The following is a 23,069-nucleotide window of genomic DNA, read 5'->3' on the forward strand; positions in this document are numbered from 1 at the left end:
TAAACTACCACTTTAAAATGCATCACCAGCTAGATTAGTCCGACATCTCAAATCCAGATTTCAACACACTTCCCACTTCAAGCAGAGACTCCTGACATCTTTGTTGAAATCTTGGTTCTCAAATCACAGAAATTAGAATCCACTAGCACCCAATAATCAGTCTTTGAGAATCTCAGAGGAAACCCTACAGCACCCAGGAGAAACTGAGCAAAACCCACTACAACCGAAACAGCAACACAACAGGTTGATGCCTGTTCCTTCCAAATCTAGGAACTAACAGAAGGTATGAGAGCAGGTAGAACTGAGGTATCATATCCTTCAGATGACATCATTTATCTGTTAGCCAGACATCACCATTTCACACTGAAGAAAAAACAGTTCCTCCAATTTAAAAGAACTAATCCCACTGAACTTAATCTTGTCCCCTACAGGACTGTCTAAAGCTATTCTTATAAGTTATACCTTTCAGCACCCTATTGCTGAACTAGTGCATACATTCATAGGAGGGACTTTTACACTACTTGGATAATCTTGAGAAATTGAACAGCTTCTTTTTATCCCTCTATTTTTTGTCTGATTTCCAGATTAAGAAGTCATCTTTCAAAGTCTTCTTCCAAGTTTTAACCAGAAGTTTAGAGAAAGCTGTGATCGGGCTAAAAAAGGATTGCAAAAAAAGATTAAAAACTTGTGCATGCAGTGCAAAAACAGGCTTGAGGGAAAATCTCTACAGCAACTTATGCTAACTTAAGTCAAAAAACATCTGTGTCCACTCTTTACAAAATACTTGTTCCCATCTCCTCCACAGTAACTGGCACTGACCCTCATGGAGTTAGACACTGAGTGGATCTGACCACAAACTAAGTGAGCAGAGTGGATCTGACCACAAACTAATTGAGCAGAGATGATGACTTGTCAACTGGGCAAGGACCTGAACACTTGGAAATGTTTTTTGTACTGGGACAGAAGCAGTAACAGAACTAAATTAATTTAACAGAATTCTAGACATTATCTACACATTTGACAGCTAGTTTTAGATACTGTAGGAATATGTGATTAAGTCTAGATCTAAGGAGGCTGTATGAGTGAGATCCAATTCAAAGAGCCATCCTGTATGTTCTATATAATTTTCCTCCCAGTTCCATCAGGCAAGTTCTGAAGCTCTATGGTAGCTGCCAGAAAATATCTCTATGGGACATAGTGGTCAGATAACTTCAAGCTATTCTCAGCTTTCATTTCCCTTGCCAAAACACTTTCTCTCCTGTAAGAATTACATTATCTCAGCCCATATAACCTCATCTAAATTTAATTCTTATCAACTCTTTGATAGCATATAACTAGATATCTTCCTTCTAAACTATAGTTCTTTGCTTCTGCAAGATTTATGCTAGGAGGAACAGTTCAGAGCCAATACCGGACTTGCAATTTATTTTTTTTTCTTCTCTGAAGAGTCAAAGAGAAGAAAAAATTCCAACGCACTATTAGCAGTGATTAAAACATTGTGCAGCATATGTAATTTCTTCTCTTTCAGTCCTCAGCAGATAGGAAGGAAATGAACTGGAGGACAGTAAAGGTTTTCGACTCTAAAGAAATGCGTCTCATGCTGCTACTCAAATGGGTCTTCAGGCAAGTAAGTACACAGCTACTGAATAACACAATGAAAGTTCTGCAAAGTCACACCTATGCCTGGCCAAGTGCAAGAGTCATGATGGACACAAACTCAGAGCTACAAACATATCAGAGATGTGGTTAGACAAATGAATATCTTAGCTTGCAACCTGTTCTAGAGAACTATGAACATTTAGCATATTGAGTATTTAGAAAGGTGCCAGACTTCAGCTCCTGATCCATGGTATTTGCTTTAAAAGTGCTGTACATAAGCAGTCTACCCACAAGATGTGACTGTATGGAGTTTAAGTGCCGATTACATTCTAGAAATACTAATGCTGAAGTCCAAATTAACTGAAAATTTACTTTGGTAAAAAGCTGTTTTGGAATTTCAGCTACTTGTGACAGTCTAAATAGAATGCAAACTGAGTACTATAAAGCTGGAAATTTTTTTCAGGAGCTCAGCCAAAATTAATCTTGATTACTTTGAAGGTTACTGAATCAAAACCAAATCTTAAAGAAAAAAATATTTTAAGTTAGTTACTTTCAAAAGTACATGCACCTGTAACTGGCATTCTCTAAGCCATTAGAGAATGGCCAACTCTAAGCCATTAGCCAGTTAGCACAGAAGCCAGCTGGCTTCACAACAGAAGCCAGTTATGCAAACCACTCTTCACATCAACACCATAATACAGCTGCACATTCATGGATATACACCCATGTTTCTGTACAGTCTCTGTTGCACCACCCTACAGGACAGGTACCTCATCTGGGGTGTTTCTTTCCCATATGGTATCGTTTATCTGAAGTATGGCACCACAGACTGTGGCGGGAAAAGCTGTACCTTCCATTCTCATTCTCTCATAATGAACAAGGGAGAGCTGTTCCTACTAACAAACCCCCTCCCAGGATTTCCTGGACCTGTTTCTTTCACTACCCCTCAGCACTGTTAGAGAATGTGATTATACACTCAACACAGTTCTGAATCTCCAAGGCATTATGTATCTGCACTGTTTGCGTGCAATCCAATTTACTCAGGCTATGAATCTCGGGAGACTTGAGGTCCTTATCCCTTAGCCCATCTCCGTAACTGTACCTCAACACCAGCAACAGTCTCTTCTCAGTGCAGCTTCTTAACTCATTTGACAGACTCTAGGGACTCTAACATAAGCTGTGAGAGCACAACTTGAGCCAGAGCTCCAGAATATTGCAAGAAGTGTATAATCTTACCAGGCAGGAGAGGATCTTCAATACATAGCATGGATGGTCTGTATCCATTAGTCATGACTTTCATGATTTCTTCTTTGGCAATATAGGCACCTCCGTTTTTTATCCTAATACCAGTTTTCAAGTAGTTAAAATTCCTTCCATAGAGTTCAAAAAATTCTATCAGAAGCATTCCAAGGTTTTCATCAGCTCTTCTGGCATCAATTCTTGGATGCAGCTGTGACACAGAACAGTTGTTAATTATTAAAAATTAATGCTTTTCAGCCCATAACACAGTACAACAAAAAGCTCTCATTTAAACAACTGAGTATAATCTCTTTACACAAGTCTGAACTGAGTCATGTACTTAAACTATTTTCACATAACCAAGAGGGGGCAGCACTTCAGCAGTATCCGGAAGCCAAAGAATTCTTCCTTCCCTCCTCTTTCAGCTTTTTGAGGATTCGTAAACCTTTTCCCTAAGCCAAAAGCAACAAAGTAGTACTGCATACTACATTACGGCTTAGTTAGTAACAGTAATACCTGATTTTTCACAGAAAATCCATCGGTCTTAATGTTTTCGGAGGCAGGGGGAATCTATTTACTCCAACTGAAATACAGTTCTTTTCTCAATCTCCCCATATTATATACAGTATGTAAAATCTATATTAGTATTTCAATTAATCATTAACAGCAGCAGAATATGTAGGTTTTTCCATTATCACAGCTGCTGAGAGACACTAACACTGTACCTCATCATACTCATAACAAAGCTTACTGTCACAAAAATGTACTGGAAGAAGTTATAACTCATCAGCTATTTCATCAGTTATCTACAATATCTGCCAGTTTTAAGTATGTCAAAACCTAACCAACATATAATTAAAGAAGAACTTGATTGATTGATTTCATAATTTTCATAAACACTGAAATCAACTACTCAGTGCATTCAATATCAGTAGTCTAGGAAGCAACAGACTTAAACTGCATCCTGGCAGATTTACAAAACACCAGTAAGATGATTCAGGTACTGGAATAGGCTGCCCAGGAAGGTAGCATAATCCACACCACAGGCCCTGGTATAGAAAACAATGCACAGCCTCTATGCCATTCACAAGGCTCCTGCTGCTGTTTCAGTTCACACAGTGAACAGAAGTTCAGAGGTTTGAGGGGTAGTCCACAGGAGCTGCCAATGATCAAACACCTAGAGCCGTAACAGTAAAGCTGTGCGTTGCTAGGAGAGTCTAAAGAAACAGCACCATAACAGGGCATAAGTACAGAAACCAAAATATTTCAAAGAATACAGAAACAAATAAGGAACAGACTTACCTGCAGGAAACTAATTGCCATTAAAATTAGGCTGTAAGAGCTAATTCCACCAGTAAAAACTTCATTCAAGTCCCTCTGAAGGAGGAACTGTTTTAATACTAAAATCAAGTAAGGCAGCAAAGAATATTTCTGCAAAGCAAAATAAGTCTTATCAATGACAATGTCAACATTCCAAAACAAAGAACGAACTACACAATCTCAACACAAGAAGATTCACTTTCTAATACAAAAATGTTACTCAGTAGTGTGCTGTAAAATGTTTCCACAGGAAGAACTGAAACATGCTTTTTTTTTATTCTAGACTAAATAGACTAGACTTCTAGATAGACTTCAACTCTTATTTGATCAAATAGCTTACATATCAAATTTATTTCCCCTCCCTAAACAGGAAAATTTTTATACCCTTCTTTGAATGCCAGTGTCACTCATTATAGTCAAAGCTTTCTATCTAAACAGTACTTTTACTGCAGAGCAAAAAAGTAAACTTGATTTTAAGTATGTAGCTACGGAATAATTGTTTTTAGACATTGTTTAGCAAGATAGTATTCATAATCAAGCATCAGTTAAATTCAAGGTAAGCAAAACGTGAACAGACTTGATTTAGGAGCAAAGTTTAGTACCTATCTGCAGATCTAGATATGATTGTAGAAGTCCTTTCCGTGTACAGCTTTATCCACACAAATATCTAGCACTCAAAGGCAACACTGAATAGATACCAGTAGAAAATAAATTAAAATATCCATGTTTAATTAGTATTAATGAAAATAGTCTTCAGCAATAACTTTTCAGAAGTCTTAAGCCATACCAAAAAAGGTTAGCTAAGCATCTAGCACATCCTTGGTAAGTAGTATAACATTCATTATATGGCCGATACCTTCATGTATTCCTTGATAAATCGAGCTGCCTTCACACCAGTTTCTACATTAAAACTGATGTCAACTTTCACTTCTGTCTCCTGGTCAGTAAGTTTTATTATTGGTACCTGTAAAGATTAACACAAGATTTTATGAATCCCCAGAAATACAACACTGGTGCTATTCTCCAGCTTACTCACTTAAGACACATGGATACTATCAGTCCAAATGAATGCAACTATCAAGACAAAGAAACATGTATTTGAGAAAAGATAACAATCTTAACTTGACTGATAAGCTTTTTAGTGAGCTGATTAAAAACACAGGCATGTATGATCACATTAACTTGTAATCACTTATGTACCCTCCCACAGCTGTTCGATATCTGCCTTCATAGCTGCAGTATCAGTGTTTTGTAAGACAACTAAATTTACTCAATTTAGTGACTCACTGCTGTTAATAGGAGACATTCTGCTCTCATAACCTGTGGGAACTGCATTCATCTGACCCAGCACTGCACCATTCACTTGCTAAACTGACAGAAGACTAGCATAGCAGAAAAAATAAAGCACTATCTGTTGGTTTATCAAGCTGAACTGGTTCACTGCAGAGTCAAACGAAAGCCAGAATGGATAAAAGCAAAGCAGGAGTAGCAATACTACTTCTTCTGGCAGCAATGAATTATTATAGAACTACTGAATATGTCATTCAGTCTCACACCACTACCTTGAAGGCAGTATCCTACAAAATAGTCTTGCAATCATAACCTAAATTTCAGCTGATAACATTTATTTTAAAAGGAACTTCTTGTATTTTTAATCTGAAATGGAAAACAAAAGAGCAGTAGTACAGCATCATTTTATACCAACACCAGAGGGAACAAAAAAAGAAAGGCTAGTAAAATTGATAAGCCTAGCACCATTTTCCATCACTGACTGGTATCACTGATTCTGAAAATCCCACTCATTCTCAGGTAAACCAAATTACCAGAGCAACTGTTACGTACTGCTACTCCAATAGAAGCCACAGGAATCTTCTGGACCTAAAAGAGTCACTCCATTTCAGAGACCACAAAACGTAACAGCTTGCTAATAGAAGTTTGGAATACTCTGCTTAGTCTCCTGGAGAAAACACCACTTGCTCAGTAACATAAAATTCTCATACTTTTAAGTTTTTAGCATATTCAATGTGATCCATTAGGCTTACAAGACAGATGCAAGAGAGACTACACATCAATTTCACAAATGAAATAAAGCTCTTAAGTAGCATATTTTAGAAGGGAAAAAACAAATGTTAGGTTTGGAACACTTCACTATGCCATCAGAAACAAGACAACCTGAAAAATCGGGGTTTCAACCTAGACAGCTCTAGTTACTGGCCCCTGGCTAAACAAAGTCCTCTCAAAGGTCAGTGGAAAAACATTATACAAATAGTTAACTTATTTTACTAGATATTTTCCAAATACTGACTTTTAGATCTTTATTAACATAAGCATAAAATACAGCCTTCCAGCAAGTACAGTACACAGCATTACTGTTGTCCATGTAAAAAACTGTGTGCTATTGCCAAGCACATACAGGTTCTACTAAAATCTTGCACAGAGCAAAATATCATGCTTAAGACAGTATCATCCACTTCATGAATTAAGAACATTTATCAACAACATCTTAAGGGGTCTGAAAGCTTTTCAGTTCAGTATTCCAAAGACTATTACTTACCGTAGCTTTATCAAGTACTTTAATGGAATATGGCTCAGCCACATTGTGTTTTCTTAGTGCTTGCTCCAGCAGCTGTAAAGGGGGCCGTTCCCATTTCCCAAAAACAACTAGATCAATATCACTAGACAGAAAGAACACAGCATGAGATCCATTAAGTCTAACCATAATACTCCACCAAAAAAAAAAAAGGTAAAATTGGCATTCTACATATCACAAGTCCTCCAGGGTGATAATTTCACAACTTTTAATCTAGGTTCCCAATAAGCTTCCTTTAGCAATGTTAAGAGATGGTCTAGTGTGCTTTAGGACCCAAAAGTAGTATTCTAGTTTCCCGCTTCCAGTTCTCTGATGAGTTCTTTGAGCTCCTCTCCCTTTTACCTTTCTTGCTCCCTCCTCTCTGACTTCCACAGTCCAATCCCATCCCTCATCTACCCCTGTTGACAGGCATGTTAATAGTCCAAACAAGTTTTATCAGGGATTGTTAGTTATAGAAATGACATTTCCAGTGCCTTCCTACTGAAAATGTAATTTACATAAAGACAACATAGTCTTTAAGACACAGCTACACAGGTTTTCCACATCCACCTATTGAACCATTAAGCAATATAAACCACTGAATTAAGACATTTTCCTCAAAAAAAAATGGGAACACACAGCTGTGATGACTTATCACAGAGTTACTGTGCAAAGTCAGAGAAGTGACACACTCTCTGTAATTCACCTTATTTAACAAAACACAATCTTTACACAGGAAATACTGACCATTCAATTTCACTGTATCTTGAAAACAAAGAGCCAAAGACTAACCCCAGACACAAGGAAGAAAAGGTAACTCAAAGGGTCAGTGAGTACCTAGAGCAGTACAATGACATATCAAATACTTATCTCAAATCTGTAAGTTCAAAAGCTCTTCCCTTTGTCACATGGGACATAAGGCAAAAATTTTACTAGAAGTTTGATAGGTTTACACATTCCAGTCTAAATTCCCCTTTGAAATTTACCATTACTCTAAAAGATGACAAGCTTTTATGTAAAAGTAAATTATTACTTACCTAGTTGGAAGATAAAGCCCTGTACTAAAGCTGCCAAATATCTGGACCTGAAAAAAACCCACACCAGTGAAATATCTTGTACTTATGAATGCTCACTTCATTTTAGTTTCACAAGACTTAAGATTTTTCTAGACTTGTTAAGGATATAGTCCAGTAAAAACATTACTGAACTTTACTACATACTCTGTTAAGTCTGTACAAATACACTTGCTCTTATAGATGCAACTTTAGAGGAAATTGGGTTTTTTTTTTTAACATGAAATGACTACCAATCCTGCTAGCAGAAGAGCACAAACTTTTGAAACAAGTCCATTTATTTATTTCCAGTTTGACAGAACTATAAGCTGTTAGAAATTTCCTTCCTTCCTGCTCTCTTCTTTCTTCATAGGACAGCTTTACTGAAATTGGAAGAGTTTAAGTGGAACACTTTTCCAAATGTTTAGGTTTAAAAAACAGCAAGTGCATCTAAACATATAATTCAGATAAACATGAATAGTCCAGATTTTACTGTAAGGATGACTATGAAATTGTGGTAGGTGTTTGTATGTGGAAAAGGCGGCATGCTGAAGAGACATTCACAGTCCACATCAAATACTTTTAGTATGCTTCCAATCTAGAGACTTGAGACATTCTTCCCCCTGCTACAGCAGAGCACAATTTACAAGTTCACTACTTTGAAGTGACCTATGAAAAGGCTGGGCAACACTGGGCCATTTCAGTGTTTATATCTGTTCCTGCAAGCTAGAAAAATGTTATTACTAAGGAAAATCACAGGTGAGGATGAAGTAGATGAGCTTTACAGTATCTTTAGCTCAGTACTGTGGCCACAGCCCTCACTCTGTCATGGAAGGCTATGAAGTCACAGTGGTCTGAAATGTTTTTCTGCTTGTTAATGGCAACACTACTATCTGGTAATCAGAAAGGTGATGCTAGAGATACAGTTTACATTACATTCTTTTTGGATGTTTTTTGTTTGGAGGAAACTTACTCTTCAGGTAATAAAGGGTTTCAAAATACAACAACTTTGGGTGCAAGATCTCTCAGAAAGTCAAGTCAAATTTTCCCACTACAGCAGGGCTAAAGTAATTCCCTGAATGTCAAATTTGTGAAGAGTACAAAAAAAAAATCTTTTAACTGTTCTTTTGTAAAATATTTGTATTTACAAATATCCACAGAGTCAGGACTCCTTGCAGTAATGGATACATAGGTAGTCAGTCTCACTTTAGTATTCAAAATGAAGTTATGCAGAAATAATCAATTTAATAAGCTTTTACTTTAAGAAATGCACTTCTTAAAGTGGACAGTTCTTCACATCTCCAGTTCTCAAAATGAAAAAATTACCAGTAGCCTTCATTAACCTGAAATCTAGGTTTTAAATTTCCTCCACTTTTTAAAATAAACTGTTAGGTACTGCAAGAGATGTGATTATTAAGTCAATTGCCTTACTTTCGAAGTCTTATCTGTTAATTTCTAAAACACAGATAGATAATAGCAAGGTTAAGTGAACCGAGCTCTACAATCTACTAGAGAATCATATCAACAAATTACACTCACATCAGCTGTAGGCCAAAGATCTTTGATGACTGTTTCTATTCTTTTCACCACTTCTCTTCTCATAGCTGCTTCTTCAGGACGAGGTGACATGAAGTCATAAAAGTCAATTATTTCTTCATGTAGTCTAAAGGAGAAAGTAGCACCAGTTATAATGATGATTTAACTATTACAATAAATTTAAAAAAAACAGGCCATAGGCTTTATTTAATATCATCACTTAAGCAAAACCAGCAGTACTTTCAAGAAAGGTGAATGCCACAGCAATTAGGCTTTCATATGGGAAACTGGATCTGGGATGTGGGACAGGTATATTCATACTTGATTTTCATGGCAGCACCTCACAGTAATCTCAGCAATACCTACACATCAGCTCTCATCACATTACCTAAATGCTAAAGATGTCAAAAGACACAGGACACAAACACTAGTAGACATTTACTAACCCTCTTACTGGCTCAACAGTGAAGATCAAATTCAATTCCTGATTCCCAAAGATTATTTTCTTTAAAAAACAAAGCATAGTCTTAAAAACTATGCAATGATCCAACTGTGAAGTAGCACAAGAACAATTAAAATCTTCAAGTAGGTTTATTCTTCCAGGGGTTCTTTCTTCTGTGTATATGGAAGTTTACACAGACTTGGAAACAGGCCACTGGCATTAACCAGTTTTTGTAGAGGGCAATAAAAGGGACATATGTGAGTATTCCTTGATGTGAAAATGTCCACTTTGACAAACAGGGATTCCTTTGACCACTCAAGCCCTTTATTAGCCATTCATTCATATAGGAAGTGTCCTTCCAACTGAACTACACAAAGTGAGAAGTGTTAAATATATTCTCAAGTGCAAAATACATTAATACCAGCATTACATGAGGAGTTCTGACACTGGATCTTTATACACCTGTTAAATCCTTTTGTTTCACATCTCCCAATACTATAGAACACTTGCTACCAAATTTGAAATAAGATCAATTTGAGTTTTCAGGTGAATGTCATGTTTGCTTTCAATAAAAAAGCACCAAGTCATGCCAAATAAAAACAAAAAAATGCAAATTACTGCCATGATATTTTACAAAAAAAAAAAATCTTTTTAATGTTGACATATTTCTAAGATTTCTAATTCAAGAAATATATCAATTCAACATTGTAGTGAAATCCAAATTCTGTCCTAAAAAAAAAAATCAGGTTCAATCCTTAGTTAACATACTTAGCCCTCCAAAAGGAAAATTTTATACATCTCTAGCAGAATTCTTAGCTCTTCCCTGAGACTTTTGCAACTCATTTTACTAGAGAATTCCCACTCTAACAGATAGCCTCCAACAGACCATATGCCCAATCTCTAAGTGTCAGGATTCCTTTCCATAACAAAGAGATTTTAGCAGCAAAGCACAAAGATACTTCTAAAAAGCATATATATTTGGAATTACTGTTTACCCTTTCTGTTATCTTAAACTGGGCCTGGATCCACAATTGAACATTTAATTACACAGCAGACTTATCAACTAAATGTTTCTATTTCTTGATGAATCTACTTGATTTCAAAACTTCGGGGCAAGACAAAAAATACAAACTAACATGCTCCTATTTTATTTTGTTTCCAGAAAGTATGCTTTTTTTTCCCTTTCCAAGATAAGACCAATGAAGAAAATACTTGAACACACCTAACAGCAGTGGGGCCAAACTAAAGACTTCCCATTATCCTACTTATAAAAATCAGCAGTAGGCAGATACAGGGTGAAAGCAATAAAAGACAAAGCTGTTATCCAACTCCCTTGCAGCAATCCTTCCAAGACTCCAGTAATTTCATCTGGCACACTTTTGGGGGGGATCCCAACCATAACGTGTATTAGCTCAGAGGACTTTTCTTCCACTGATTTTTCCAGGTCTTTTTAGTCCATTTATGCTTTTGTCATTCATGGCATTCTATGAGAATTTAAGTATGCCTCAGAATTAAAAGTGCTTTATTTTAAACTGCTGCCTGTTAATGATTTTATCTGATGCTCTTTTTCTTGGGGGAAAAAGTTATTACTGGCAGTTCATCTCCAAACATAACACTTACCAGGCTCTCAATTCATACCCACTTGTCTCTATCCACCAGCTCTTTTTCAAGCTAGCAATCCTCATCTGTTTTTCTCTCCTTACACAGGAGCAAGTCCAAAGTTTGATCACTGCTAACCTCCTTCAGTTTGTTTTCAGTTGCACCATGTTTTCTGGCAGGTGGCCAGAAATGCACACAGAGTCAATACATAACTACACCATTCAGTCCATGACACACCCGTTTTCATTTTTTTGTCCATGTCTTTGCCAAGATTACTGCTAGCTGCTATTTGGGGATATCTGAGCATACAGCTGCTCTTTAAAAGAAACCATTATGAAGGAGCTTCAAGGTGTTTTCTGAACAATAACCACCAACATGAAGTCCACCCACTGGGTGTATTCAGCCTGAATTATTTTTCTTCAGATTCATGGCTCCATATTTACTAGAATTCAATTTTATCAGCAACTTTATAACCTAATAAACAATGAACTCCCACTGCAACTGTCTGCAGTCAGCTCTAGCTTTCTATTATCCTTTCTACCCTTTTCTTATTCTTGTCTTCCCGCCAGGTATTTATGAATATATCGAGCAACAGAGTCTTGAGTAATTCCACTGGTAACCTTCCCTTCTTACATAGTAAATATTTTTTTTTCCTTTGGTTACTTCTTACTTAACCTGTAAGCCCAGCAAATCTGTGACTGTTCAGTTTTTACAAAGTCTTCAAAAAAGAATCTCAGAAACATTCTTCTGAAAAAAAAAATCTAGCAGTTCTGTGTTATCAGACTGACCACATGAATAAGGATTAACAATGAATCCTTCACGGAAATGAGACCTGTGAGACACAACTACCTTTTATCAAAGCATGCACTAGCCCCTTTCTTTATGTTTACTCACACAAATAAGTTGTTTTGTTATGGTATCAACCCCATCCAACCACTCCAGAAGATCCAGACATTCCTAAAAAAATGCATTTACAGTAGCCATCCCATATTAGGGAAGGAGGAGAATAAAACAGGTCTCAGTTCCCCTATGCACTGCAGCCTCTACTATACACAGCGTAGTCTTTCAAAAGCAGCCCTTAGTGTGTCAGCAAGGTCAGAAAAATAGCAAGCACACAAGCACTCTCTCACTTCAATGCCCCACTGAGCTTCTGTTCAGATGATTAACTGTCACAATTCTTAATCATATCATGAAAGACTCAAAAGAATACCACCCATCACTAGTCTACATTTCCTTCCCTGATCTACTTTAAGAAGTCAGCTCGTATTTTCTACCTTGCACTGGCAAGGCAGCACTTCATTTAATGCTTCCATTTGCATGGGACAACAGCACAAGAGCCAGATAATCAAAACTCATTTAAAGTTCAAACCATACGCTGTGGTTTCATGGTTAAGTTCCTCTGGAGTTCTTCAGCATATAGCACCAGACACGGCTGTACAACAGTTACCATTCTGCTGATGGATTTAAACACTCCTTACTGAAATGTAAAATGACAGTTGCCTGGAGTCAAAGAAAAGTTCTGGTGAGAAGTCTCTTCAGCCCTTCTCTGACAAAAAGCAATGCAATTAGTTCACTTAGTTTTTACTATATGACCTGACTTCTCCTGGGTGCCCTTTCATATCTCTCTCTCAGTCCTAGTGACCAGCAAGTTTCTTGCTTTCGATGTGCAAGGTTGTCAGGTTTTAATGCACTTAGCAAACCAGTTCTCAAACTCTGTCTTAACAGACTTATATTTTGTTTGCTCTTTCCAGTTTTCCTTAATTCAACAGCTTCTATTTCTCAGAGAACATCATCTTCCTGGTCTACATCCTTCTGGATAAGAATCAATGCTATCTTCACAGTCAGCATATGACAACACGACCATCTTAATATAGCATTTTCAAGCATTTTATCCTTTTGGCTTCCTCTTGAAGAAGCTTCTCAAAACTGAGATGCTTTTTTAAAATTTAATAGTACTGTAGTTTACATTTTTCTAAACATCTTTGCTCAGACAAGGTTATTGGAACACAGTCAAAAAAGCAGCTCTGATATACATAAAACAAGATGCTGTATGCTGCTCAGGACTAATCTCAGAGTAACTTCTCTACTAGCTGAAGGAATAATTTGGTGCCTGAAAAACCAGATCACAACAGGATATTATTTTGCCCATGTAGCCTCTATGATCTTCAAAAGCACTTGTTACTTCTTAAGTGAGGACTGTGACAGTATCTTAATCATTAGGAAGAGAATTTCAATTTGCAGCACGTGATGTACATGCAGATGTAAGTAACAACTTAACTTTTTTTTTTTTAAATAGAACTTCCTTCAACAAGTCAATTTTCTCAATCTCCTTCTGGCTTCCTAAAGAATTCAGGCTCCAACAGCATCCCAGCACCTAGCAATATTCTATCACATTTTAAGATGCCTATTATACTACTTTCCTAGCAAAGACAGGCATTTTAATTGACTTTTTCACAAGGCAGTTTCACTATATTTATAAAAACACTGGGAATGAAACTTGTTGGTGAGATATAACTGTACTCTTAATGCAAGGTGGAAAAGATTAGAATGCAGGGATGCAGAAGGGAGGCTACTTGTATTTGCTACACTATTCAGACTGCTAATCTTAACAGCCTGGAGGAACCCACCATTCACTAATGCTGTTACTGCTAAGCACATTAAACATCTGCTGCTTACAGGCTGAACTATGCAACAGAATTGACACCTTTGGTTTACCAAAAATTTATCCGTTTCACTGTTTTAGGAAAGGCAGACACACTTCTAGTCTTCAGGTTAAAATAATACTCAGGAGACATTCTCAGACTTTTGTAATGTTTTTTCCTTAAAGGCAGGTTTCATTTACTTTACTCATCATTTACTGTATCTACAACTATTATTATATATAACATTGACTTGTTACTTCAATGGCTAACTTAAATGTGGTGAAATGAAATTCTCAAACAGCACCAACAAACTAGAAAGTGAACAAGAAGCTACAGAGACTTTATTCCCTCAAGTAAGTATCCTGTTTCTTTTCAACATCATGTCTACACTACTAAGCACATTAATTTATTCTAAAGGAACAGATAGAAACATGACTGCATCATTTACATGGAACAACTGATTCTTTTGAAAAACACACTCATTCTAGTAGGTAAAGAATATTTTTCTAACTGAAAAGTCTAACACATCAGCCAAAAATCCTTATAAAAGGAAAGAATAGATGCCACAGTTAAAGCATGTGGGTGTAACACTAGGGGCGAGTAGGAAAGGGAGGTAAAGAAATAGGGAGGCATAGGCAGCATTTCAACAGAAGCTTTGTTGAAATAAAGGTTACAAATAATAGGATACGTTCTTTCAATTAAGCGTGAACTCTGAAACATGCCTGAGGACTTTGCTGTCTCAAGATTATATGGTGAAAGGCCCAGCAGCCACCATACATATTTCAGAAATCTGTTGAACTATACCTTCACCTACAACTACTGCAAAGCACAATTGCGTTATCATGGAAATGCAGGTGAAATCTTACACTACAACAATCAAATGCATTCAACAGTTGAAATTGTATTACAGTCTAAAACTCAGGAACACAGTTTAGCAAAATAAAGGAGAATATATATATATATATATATGATTGAAAGCAACAGTATATTCTGAGATATAGACTTTTTCCAACATGATCTAAGATTAAGACATCTGCAAAAGTAACCAAAATAGAACTATGACCGAGGAGGTGAACTTACAATTCTCTTCCCACCCCACTCAACACCCATCAGGTGCCTTTACTTTTTTATACCGCTCCTCCTCACTACCAGTAACACTCAGCTAATAGTACTCTATGCCCTATGCAATGTTCTAGACTTACAGATGAGAGACACTATGAAAACATAGTGCTATGCTCACAGACTGTACTGCCACATCACATCAGTCTCATATTACTACGCAATTCAGACAGCAATTATCTTTGTCACTGTAATTGTATGGAAGGCAGCAAACTCAAAGACTGGCAGAATAAAAAAAAAATCTCAACTATATAGAACCTATGAATCAGAACTGTGAAATGTTTTACAGGTAGGTACCCTAAACACTAAACTGAAATAAGAGTCAAGATTACTTTGCAAGTTAGCTACTAAGGAGAGAATGAAAGAAAAATTTTCATCCACAGAACAAAGAGTAGTTTATAAAATATATTGTACCTTTTCTACAAGAGATTGTATTGTTCTTATTTCCTCTCTAAGCTTTCTCTTTGCCCCACACTCTTACAAGTCAGAGCCAGTCCTAATTTTAGACTGAGTTTCTTGCCGATTAAATTTTACCTCTTAGGAGCACTTTGACAGTTCACACACTTAAGAAACTAAGCTTGTTGCACTGATTTACACTGCAAATTTCCACACTTAAATAACAGAATTTGTTTGCATTTTGGAAGAGTAAAAGAATCAAAAACTAACCTATTTTTGCAAAGTACGTCAATCCAATAAAACTCAACCAATTACCTTATTAATGGCTGGATGTACTTTGAAAAAGCTGCATTATAAAATCTAGAAAAGAAACTGATACATATCTCCAAGTTAATACATGGCAAAATAGATCTGCTACATAAGCTGCTGAACAGCTGTACGTTACTCCTGACTTAGGCTGCTGGACTTCACCACAACACCAAGAAAACACCACAATCATTTTGTTGCATCAGTGAAGCAACATACCATATGTTAAACCTTGGAACTGAAACAGCAAGTTCGCTAGGCCAATAAATAGAACCACTAAACACTGGAATTCCTGTCTTAATACTATACTTTTCCAAATGCCCAAAGATAGAAAGTGATTAACATCCCAGACAAGTCAGAAAGGTTGCAACAGCAGAATTGCATTAGTGATGAGAGACTAATTATGCCCATGTAGATCAGGTATGCATTACACCAGGTTAGCCACTGAAACATTTAAGAGGATAAGCAACTCCTGACATAATCTTGAGCAGCAGAATCTAACTCAAAATGCAGCCATCAAAGCAACACTAGCAGCAAACCCTGCACATTCAAAGTCAGTATCTCTGCAAGGCAACAAAAACTAGAAAAGCCTTCTCTGGATTTAAGTACTGCTGCAGTTCACCATATAAAAGAGGAAGCTTCTCAATTTAAGAATCTCAGCTAAAAGAATAAGGTGCTTCAGAGACTATTAAAGATACCACACTGGTTGTTTAGCAAAAGCGTGCATCACTAATCAGATTTTAGGGAAAAAGAGAGCTCCTACTACCTTGTCACAGTATTCCATCAGAAGATGTCTTCAGAAACCCTGAAGTCATGTACAAAGCAGGAAAAGAGGATTGGAAGATTAAGGATATCAAAAAGGATTATGAGGAACAACTTAACAAGATGCAAACCTATGCCTGAGAAAGGATAAACTAGCTCAGGAGCCCAAAGACCTGCTTTCTGTTAAGTGAATTAAGTGATCAGAACTGACAAAGTTAAGTGATCACAATGCATGACAAGTAGAGAAGCTAGTATTATTTTTTTTTTCTTTTTTTATCCCTCAGAGGTTTCCCTGAACCCTAACTATACAGGGAGAACTTGTCCCAAACCAACTTTTTAGTAGAAAATACTTGACAGCAAAATCTATGCCTGATAATTTGGTATTCACCAAAAGCAGCACTCACTTGATACTGCATTTGTATCAGAAGAACATTAAGCAGCAATCTTTCTTTTAATTTAAAAGCATTAGTTTTGACATTCATAATAGTCAAACTAGTCAAAAGTAGAATCAATGCAACACATCAATAGTTATGACTACATCAAGATGTCAACTTAGCTTTCGTAAATAGAAGTAGTGTCTTAAAGAAAACCATTGGGAATTATTTGCAAGAATCAGTGAACCACAAAGGAAATCCTGTTATCTACCTGGATTTCTAATCAGCATTTGATAATCCCACACTTCATGAGTCTTATGAAGATTTACAAAGAAACTAAGCTGACGCAGGATGAGAGGGAAGACCTTCAGGTAGATAAGGGACTGTTTTAAACAGAGAACAAGCAGCTGGAACTTTTAATTTCTATATTAAAGGAAGGTCACTAGTGAAGCCCCAAAGTGCCCTATGCTAGCCAACATCCTCATAAGTGATCTGGCAAGAGGACAAATAGTAAAGCAGAAAAGTCTGAGGCTGCAAGGTTATCTAGAATAAGCCAGCTCAAGAACTGCAGACGGACATTAAAATACAGACTGCACAATGAAGTACCAGGCAGAATTTGAGACTGGATAAATATAAGCACAACAGAGGCATATGAGAAAATTCTATCTTTACAAAGATGCAATGAGGGGCTCTGCACCGGCTCTAAACACGGAGAATCGAGATCTTAAAATAAGAATTCTGTTAAAAGGTCTGTTCAATACTCAGTAGCCAAAAAAGAACAGGCAAGTCCCATGTTAGTAATCAGGAAACAAAGTACAAGATAGAAGAAGATAGCCCAAGATGTAGGAATACTGTGACACTATCACACACAGGTCTGGTTCGTCCGAGTCCCAAAGATACAACAGAACTGTAAAGCATACAGAGGTGATAAACAACTAGAGGCAGGAAACAGCTTCAATAGAAGGAATGATTAAATAGACTAGAAAATAGACAACGGTCAGGTGATTCAACTTGCCCTTTCGCTCTTTCAAGTCAGCTGAAAACAGCACTCATGGACTGCCTCATTAATGCATAGACCTGTGGCTGGCAGCAATTACAACCCTAGTGACAGCCTCAGGACAAAAAAACTGGATCTTTACATAATGCATAGCTTAACTGTGGAACACCTTGCCACAGCTGATCCCAGCAGCTCATAACAGCTCAAGATGAGATGAGACAAATTCATACATAAAATCCACAATAAGCTTAACAATGCACTGTCTGTAGTCCAGGTAGTCCGAGAACCATAGATCATTTAAATCTCAGAGATTATTCCAGGAAAGATCACCACAGGCTCATGTTAATATATTCTTCTCCCAACATTTGGCATTGGCCACTAATGGTCTCACCCGGTACAGCTGTTTATGTCCTTAGTGCCAATTATCTCTACTGCCAAAGCCTAACAAATGTGAAAAGCATTGTGAAGCTGATGCCAGGATTAAACTGCTCCAAACATGTCCCATTCTTCTTTACACACAGATGTGAGCACCTGTCATGCAAAGCCTTCTCATGTTTTACTACTGTAGCTCAGCCTTTCTGACCTCTAGTACTTTGTACTCTCTCAAGTCTACTGCTGCAAAAATATTCCTTTCATTCCATCACCAAAAGCATCAGTCTCTACTCTATGCTAGGCATCCACTTTGCAAGGAAACTTTGAGCTTTACCTACTCTAGTCAACTTAGTAGACCGCAAAAAAAGAGATGTTCTGTTCTTTTGACAATTCATCCAGCAGCTACCCTTGAACTCTGCTGCATACCAACCTTAGGCATGAAAACAATCCGTTCAACCACATCCCGATGCTCTCTCAAGTCTCTCTCTGGAAGTTTACTGTAACAGGCAACTACTCCCACCCTCTTCCTTGCATACTACAGTATATACTGCCTAGTTCTGCCCTGATCCTAAAGCCAGATGAAACAAGAATTGAGTGTTCATTGCCAGCACTGCCTGCCTCTTACACTAAGACCTTCACTACAGGTATGCACCTAACATAGCAGATAACAGACACTAATGGTTTAACAGTAGTGTGGATGAAGCATAGCCCGCTGCGTTGAATCTTTATTATAAGGTATTAGAGCAAGACAGCACTGTTAAGTACAAGAAGGAGTTAGAATACCACCCTTGGAAATCCCTTAAAACCCTTGCAAGTGCTGGACAGCCCAGTGCAGACAGTAAAGGCTTCACAGAGTTTCCAAAATCTGCATTTTTTCAGCTCAGCCAAAGTACAAGAAAATAAAATTTGCAAAAGGGGCTCACAATGTGGCATCCCTACACATTAATTTGCATTGTCCAGCTCTGACAGCAGCATAAGAAGCAGCAAGGGTTGATAAACATGGAACTAGAGCTATGAAAGGTCCTGAATGCAATGCATTTTTAATAATGCATTGCACAAAACTCAGTAATTAAATCTATCTTGGTCACCAAAGTTCAGCAATATATCATAAAAGCAAAAATCCCAGTAAGACTGGAATTAGAAACACTTCAGCATACAGGTGAAGAAACAAACAAAACCTGATATAGACTTAGTATATAGCAATACCACCAAATCTGAGTAGCTACAGAAACAAATCTCTGGACAGCACTTTTGGTACACCGTATCCTTCAGCTGCAAACTGGTGATCACTGAAGCAAGTCTTCTGGGGAAGCATCATCACAAGCTTACCTTGCTTATGAGAATTCTCCCCAGGTATCTGCTATGGTCACCAGACAATGGTGGCCCAAATCCTCCTTCAGCCTAACCAAATGTGGAGGTGTTTGCGCTCTTGTGCTCTACGATAGAACTTTTGTGTCATTATCAAGAGATGGTTAAAGACAACAGGTATGGAGAGGGAAAAATGAATGCAGTAAATCGTCAAATGCTATGCAACACTAGTTAGTCCAAGCAGAGCACCGTTCCAATGTATCATAACACTTCTGGTATCCAGATTAATCCTCAACAAGCCAGTTCTGTTGTTTCTGCACAGGACTGTAATATACCAAGCAGATATGCCAGGTATTTCAGCAGTAATCTCATTCAACATCTAAAATTAATGTGAATACTTAGTTGAAAGTACTAAGCAGAACAGGCTCATATTGTTAAAAATGCCTTAATTCTTTACTTACTTCATATTAAGCAGAATAATTAAATCAGATATTATTTTATACTATTCATAAGCTACTAGCTACATCTTAAGAGAAAGTGCCCTGTTAGCTGTGTACCCAAGCAATGCAAACCTAGCAGTAGAGTCCTTAGTAAAAAGTTTAGAATAGCTTGATTCCATATTTTGAAATAAAATTCCAGGATTTTTAAACTCTCTGGATGCTTAAATTAGTCAGAGTTAAAATACTGACTTTACAGAAACAGAAGGTATTACTTTGATGTACAAAGAAGGCAGACCCTAAGATGCTAGATGTAGTTTAAAACCACTTGAGAGAATACTTTACAGTAGCAAGAAATCACATGTAGTTCTGAACATGAGTCACAACAGTTTGAGCTAACCTCATAATATTAGAGGACACTTACCTGCATCACATCTGAAATCAATGATTACGTCATCTGTACTCCTAACCTAAACCCAGGCATTTAAGAATTTACACTGTTGCTATATTAATCACTCTGTTGAAGCACTGGAATAAATGTAGCTTCATTCCCCTCACTCCTTACCTTCCAAAAACTGGAAAAACAACACAGGTCAATCTAGGGCATCCTAAAGCATAGCCATAGCATAGCATAGCTTTAGGATGAAATCTAATCAAGCGTGGCTATTCACACTTGTGTTTTATGAGAGGGAGAATTTCCTTTACAACACAAAGATTGGCATGCTGCTGTCAGAAGGTGGTAAAAGCAACAGGTATGAGTCCACTGGAAAAAAGGAATGCTGTACATAAAACAGAGCAAAACACAGACTTTACAACATAAAGAATTCCTAAACATCACCACACCTACCATCACAAAGCCACTGAATATGATCAATTTGAAAAAAACAGTAACGACTTGCACTGCTACAGACCATCTCCAGCTCTGAATGAGACAGTGCAGAGAGCACAGTACTATTTCAAAGCATGCAGGCATTTCATCAAAAGTACTACTGCAGCCTGGGAGAGGGCAAAACAGCAAATACCATTCTTAGTCTGTTACCAAAGGACACTACAGTAACACTGTGAGCTACTGCATATCACTTGGAAATTTCAGTGTGTTGTAGAAAAACATTCTGCAGAGAACAATATTTGTGGCAGAGTAAGCTCTAACATCCATGCATAACATGAGCATCTGTGATCAAGTCCTTCTTCCTATAATCTATGTCCAAAGCAGACTGCAACTGAAGATTGTAAGGATCACATTTTTTTACAGTTGCATACACCGGTTTGACACCACTGAAGATGGTCTGTCAATAGACCATCAGTTATGGAAGTAATGCTTCAGGACTGGCCTGACAGTTCCAAGTAACACCAGGCAACAAATAAGGAACATAAAGGATCCAGAAGAAACTTCTGTAGGGATCTCTTCCCACCCCAGTCTTTTCAGTGCATTTTTATTTGAACAGCCAAATAATTCACCAGCCTGGCTTCAGGAAAATTAAGTTAAACTTACCAGTAGCCAGGAATTACTGCAGAAGATAAACACCTAAAGTCATGACATCAGTGGCAATATTTTTGTTACTTCAATCATGTAAGTACTTCATAAAAAAATTCTAACACCAAACAGAAAATTGTTTTAGAATACACACTTGTTCAAGATTCACCTTGGGTAACAGAACTCAAAGTTTAAGGCAGAAACTGCTTCTCATATGTAAGTCTGTGGTTTCAACTTCCATGCTCTCCTTCAGCACTAGTTCCCTGCTACTCTAAGGAAAGCTGGAACTATGGGATCACACATGCTGTAGTTACTGGTGTCCCACTCCTAGCATCAGGTCTCAATGTAGTAATACAGATCCTTGACAGAAGATCAGGAAACACAACTTCCTCTTTCGAAGATACTTAGCCAAGAACTTCTCATTAATGCATCAGCAAAGGAACAACCTGTATTATGGAACTGAATAGTGCAACTGAAGCTTGGCTAAACAATTTTCTTGTGTATGGATTCTCTATAAACTTAATACTTGGAAAGTGGCATAACCTTTATTAAAGGAAAGCCAACAGAAAACAAAAGGGCAGAAGATAAAGATAACGATATGTGATTGGCATAGGTGGTGCTGTTTAACAGCTAGAGGACAGAACCTGGATCCTGACAGTGCCTGGATTCGATTCCCAGGTCTGCCATAGACCTGGTGGGTGACCTCAGGCAACTCCCTCATCCACCTGCCTGGAGATCTACCTCAGTGACACTGCCTTGTCTTATGCAGATAAATTGTTAACTCTGTTCTACTGCATCTCTATGGAAATAAAACAAAGAAATTCAGACTATTTTTAAGATACTATTGGAATTTTAGATGCACATCTTATTAGTACAGGACACAAAGCTCCTGGCATATGACACCTCTTAAACATCCAAATCAGCCTCCTGTAAGCAATTTTCCTTTTCAGTGTCAGTTTGGAATTAAAAAGCAGTAGTCACAAGTCTTGTCCTCCCAGGAGAGGCTATGGTTTGCAAAAGCAGAACTTTAAAAACATCTTTTAATACTTCTCGATAACTTTAATGTACTCAACACCTGACAGCACCACCCAAAAGAGAAGACACTGTCCTTAAGTTAAATTGCTCACTTAAATTTCTCCAGCTCTGAAAGTGTACCCTGTTATCTTTACCTATTTCTCTCTACAAATATGCAGTGCCTTTACTCCATGGGCACCCAAAGGTCTTGGATTTTAGGAGTTCCAAAAAACTATTTTTGAAATGACATCAGAAATCTGCCATGGTCAATCAATAGAGCTAGCACTTTTTCCATGAACAAAATAACCTTAACATTAGAAAACAACATTTGCCCTTGATTGAGTGAAATTTGACAGCTGAAATACAGAAATCTCGTGGAGCACCCCAGAGGTCCTTTGTTCAAGTTTAGCCCCTTCTACACGTCGATTGGACCAAACTGAATACTCAGCCTTACTAAACTACCCATTTATATGAGAAAGTTATAGCCACAGAATAGGATAAGCTTCATAAAA

General features: G+C 37.4%; 1 protein-coding gene across 4 annotated transcripts in view; it reads right to left on the reverse strand.

Moving 5' to 3' along the window:
• TENT4A (terminal nucleotidyltransferase 4A) overlaps positions 1-23,069 on the reverse strand; it is a 62,353-nt gene that overhangs the window by 37,482 nt on the left and 1,802 nt on the right. For all 4 annotated transcript variants that reach the window (XM_075494064.1, XM_075494068.1, XM_075494066.1 and 1 more), the window contains exons 2-7: positions 9,319-9,442; positions 7,765-7,811; positions 6,713-6,833; positions 5,015-5,122; positions 4,141-4,269; positions 2,836-3,049 (exon numbers count right to left, since the gene is read on the reverse strand). In XM_075494064.1, coding sequence (XP_075350179.1) covers positions 2,836-3,049; positions 4,141-4,269; positions 5,015-5,122; positions 6,713-6,833; positions 7,765-7,811; positions 9,319-9,442 — 743 coding nt within the window. The remainder of the gene's footprint in view (positions 1-2,835; positions 3,050-4,140; positions 4,270-5,014; positions 5,123-6,712; positions 6,834-7,764; positions 7,812-9,318; positions 9,443-23,069) is intronic.

This window comes from Mycteria americana, chromosome 2 (assembly GCF_035582795.1).
Source record: "Mycteria americana isolate JAX WOST 10 ecotype Jacksonville Zoo and Gardens chromosome 2, USCA_MyAme_1.0, whole genome shotgun sequence".
Taxonomy (NCBI): Eukaryota; Metazoa; Chordata; class Aves; order Ciconiiformes; family Ciconiidae; genus Mycteria; species Mycteria americana.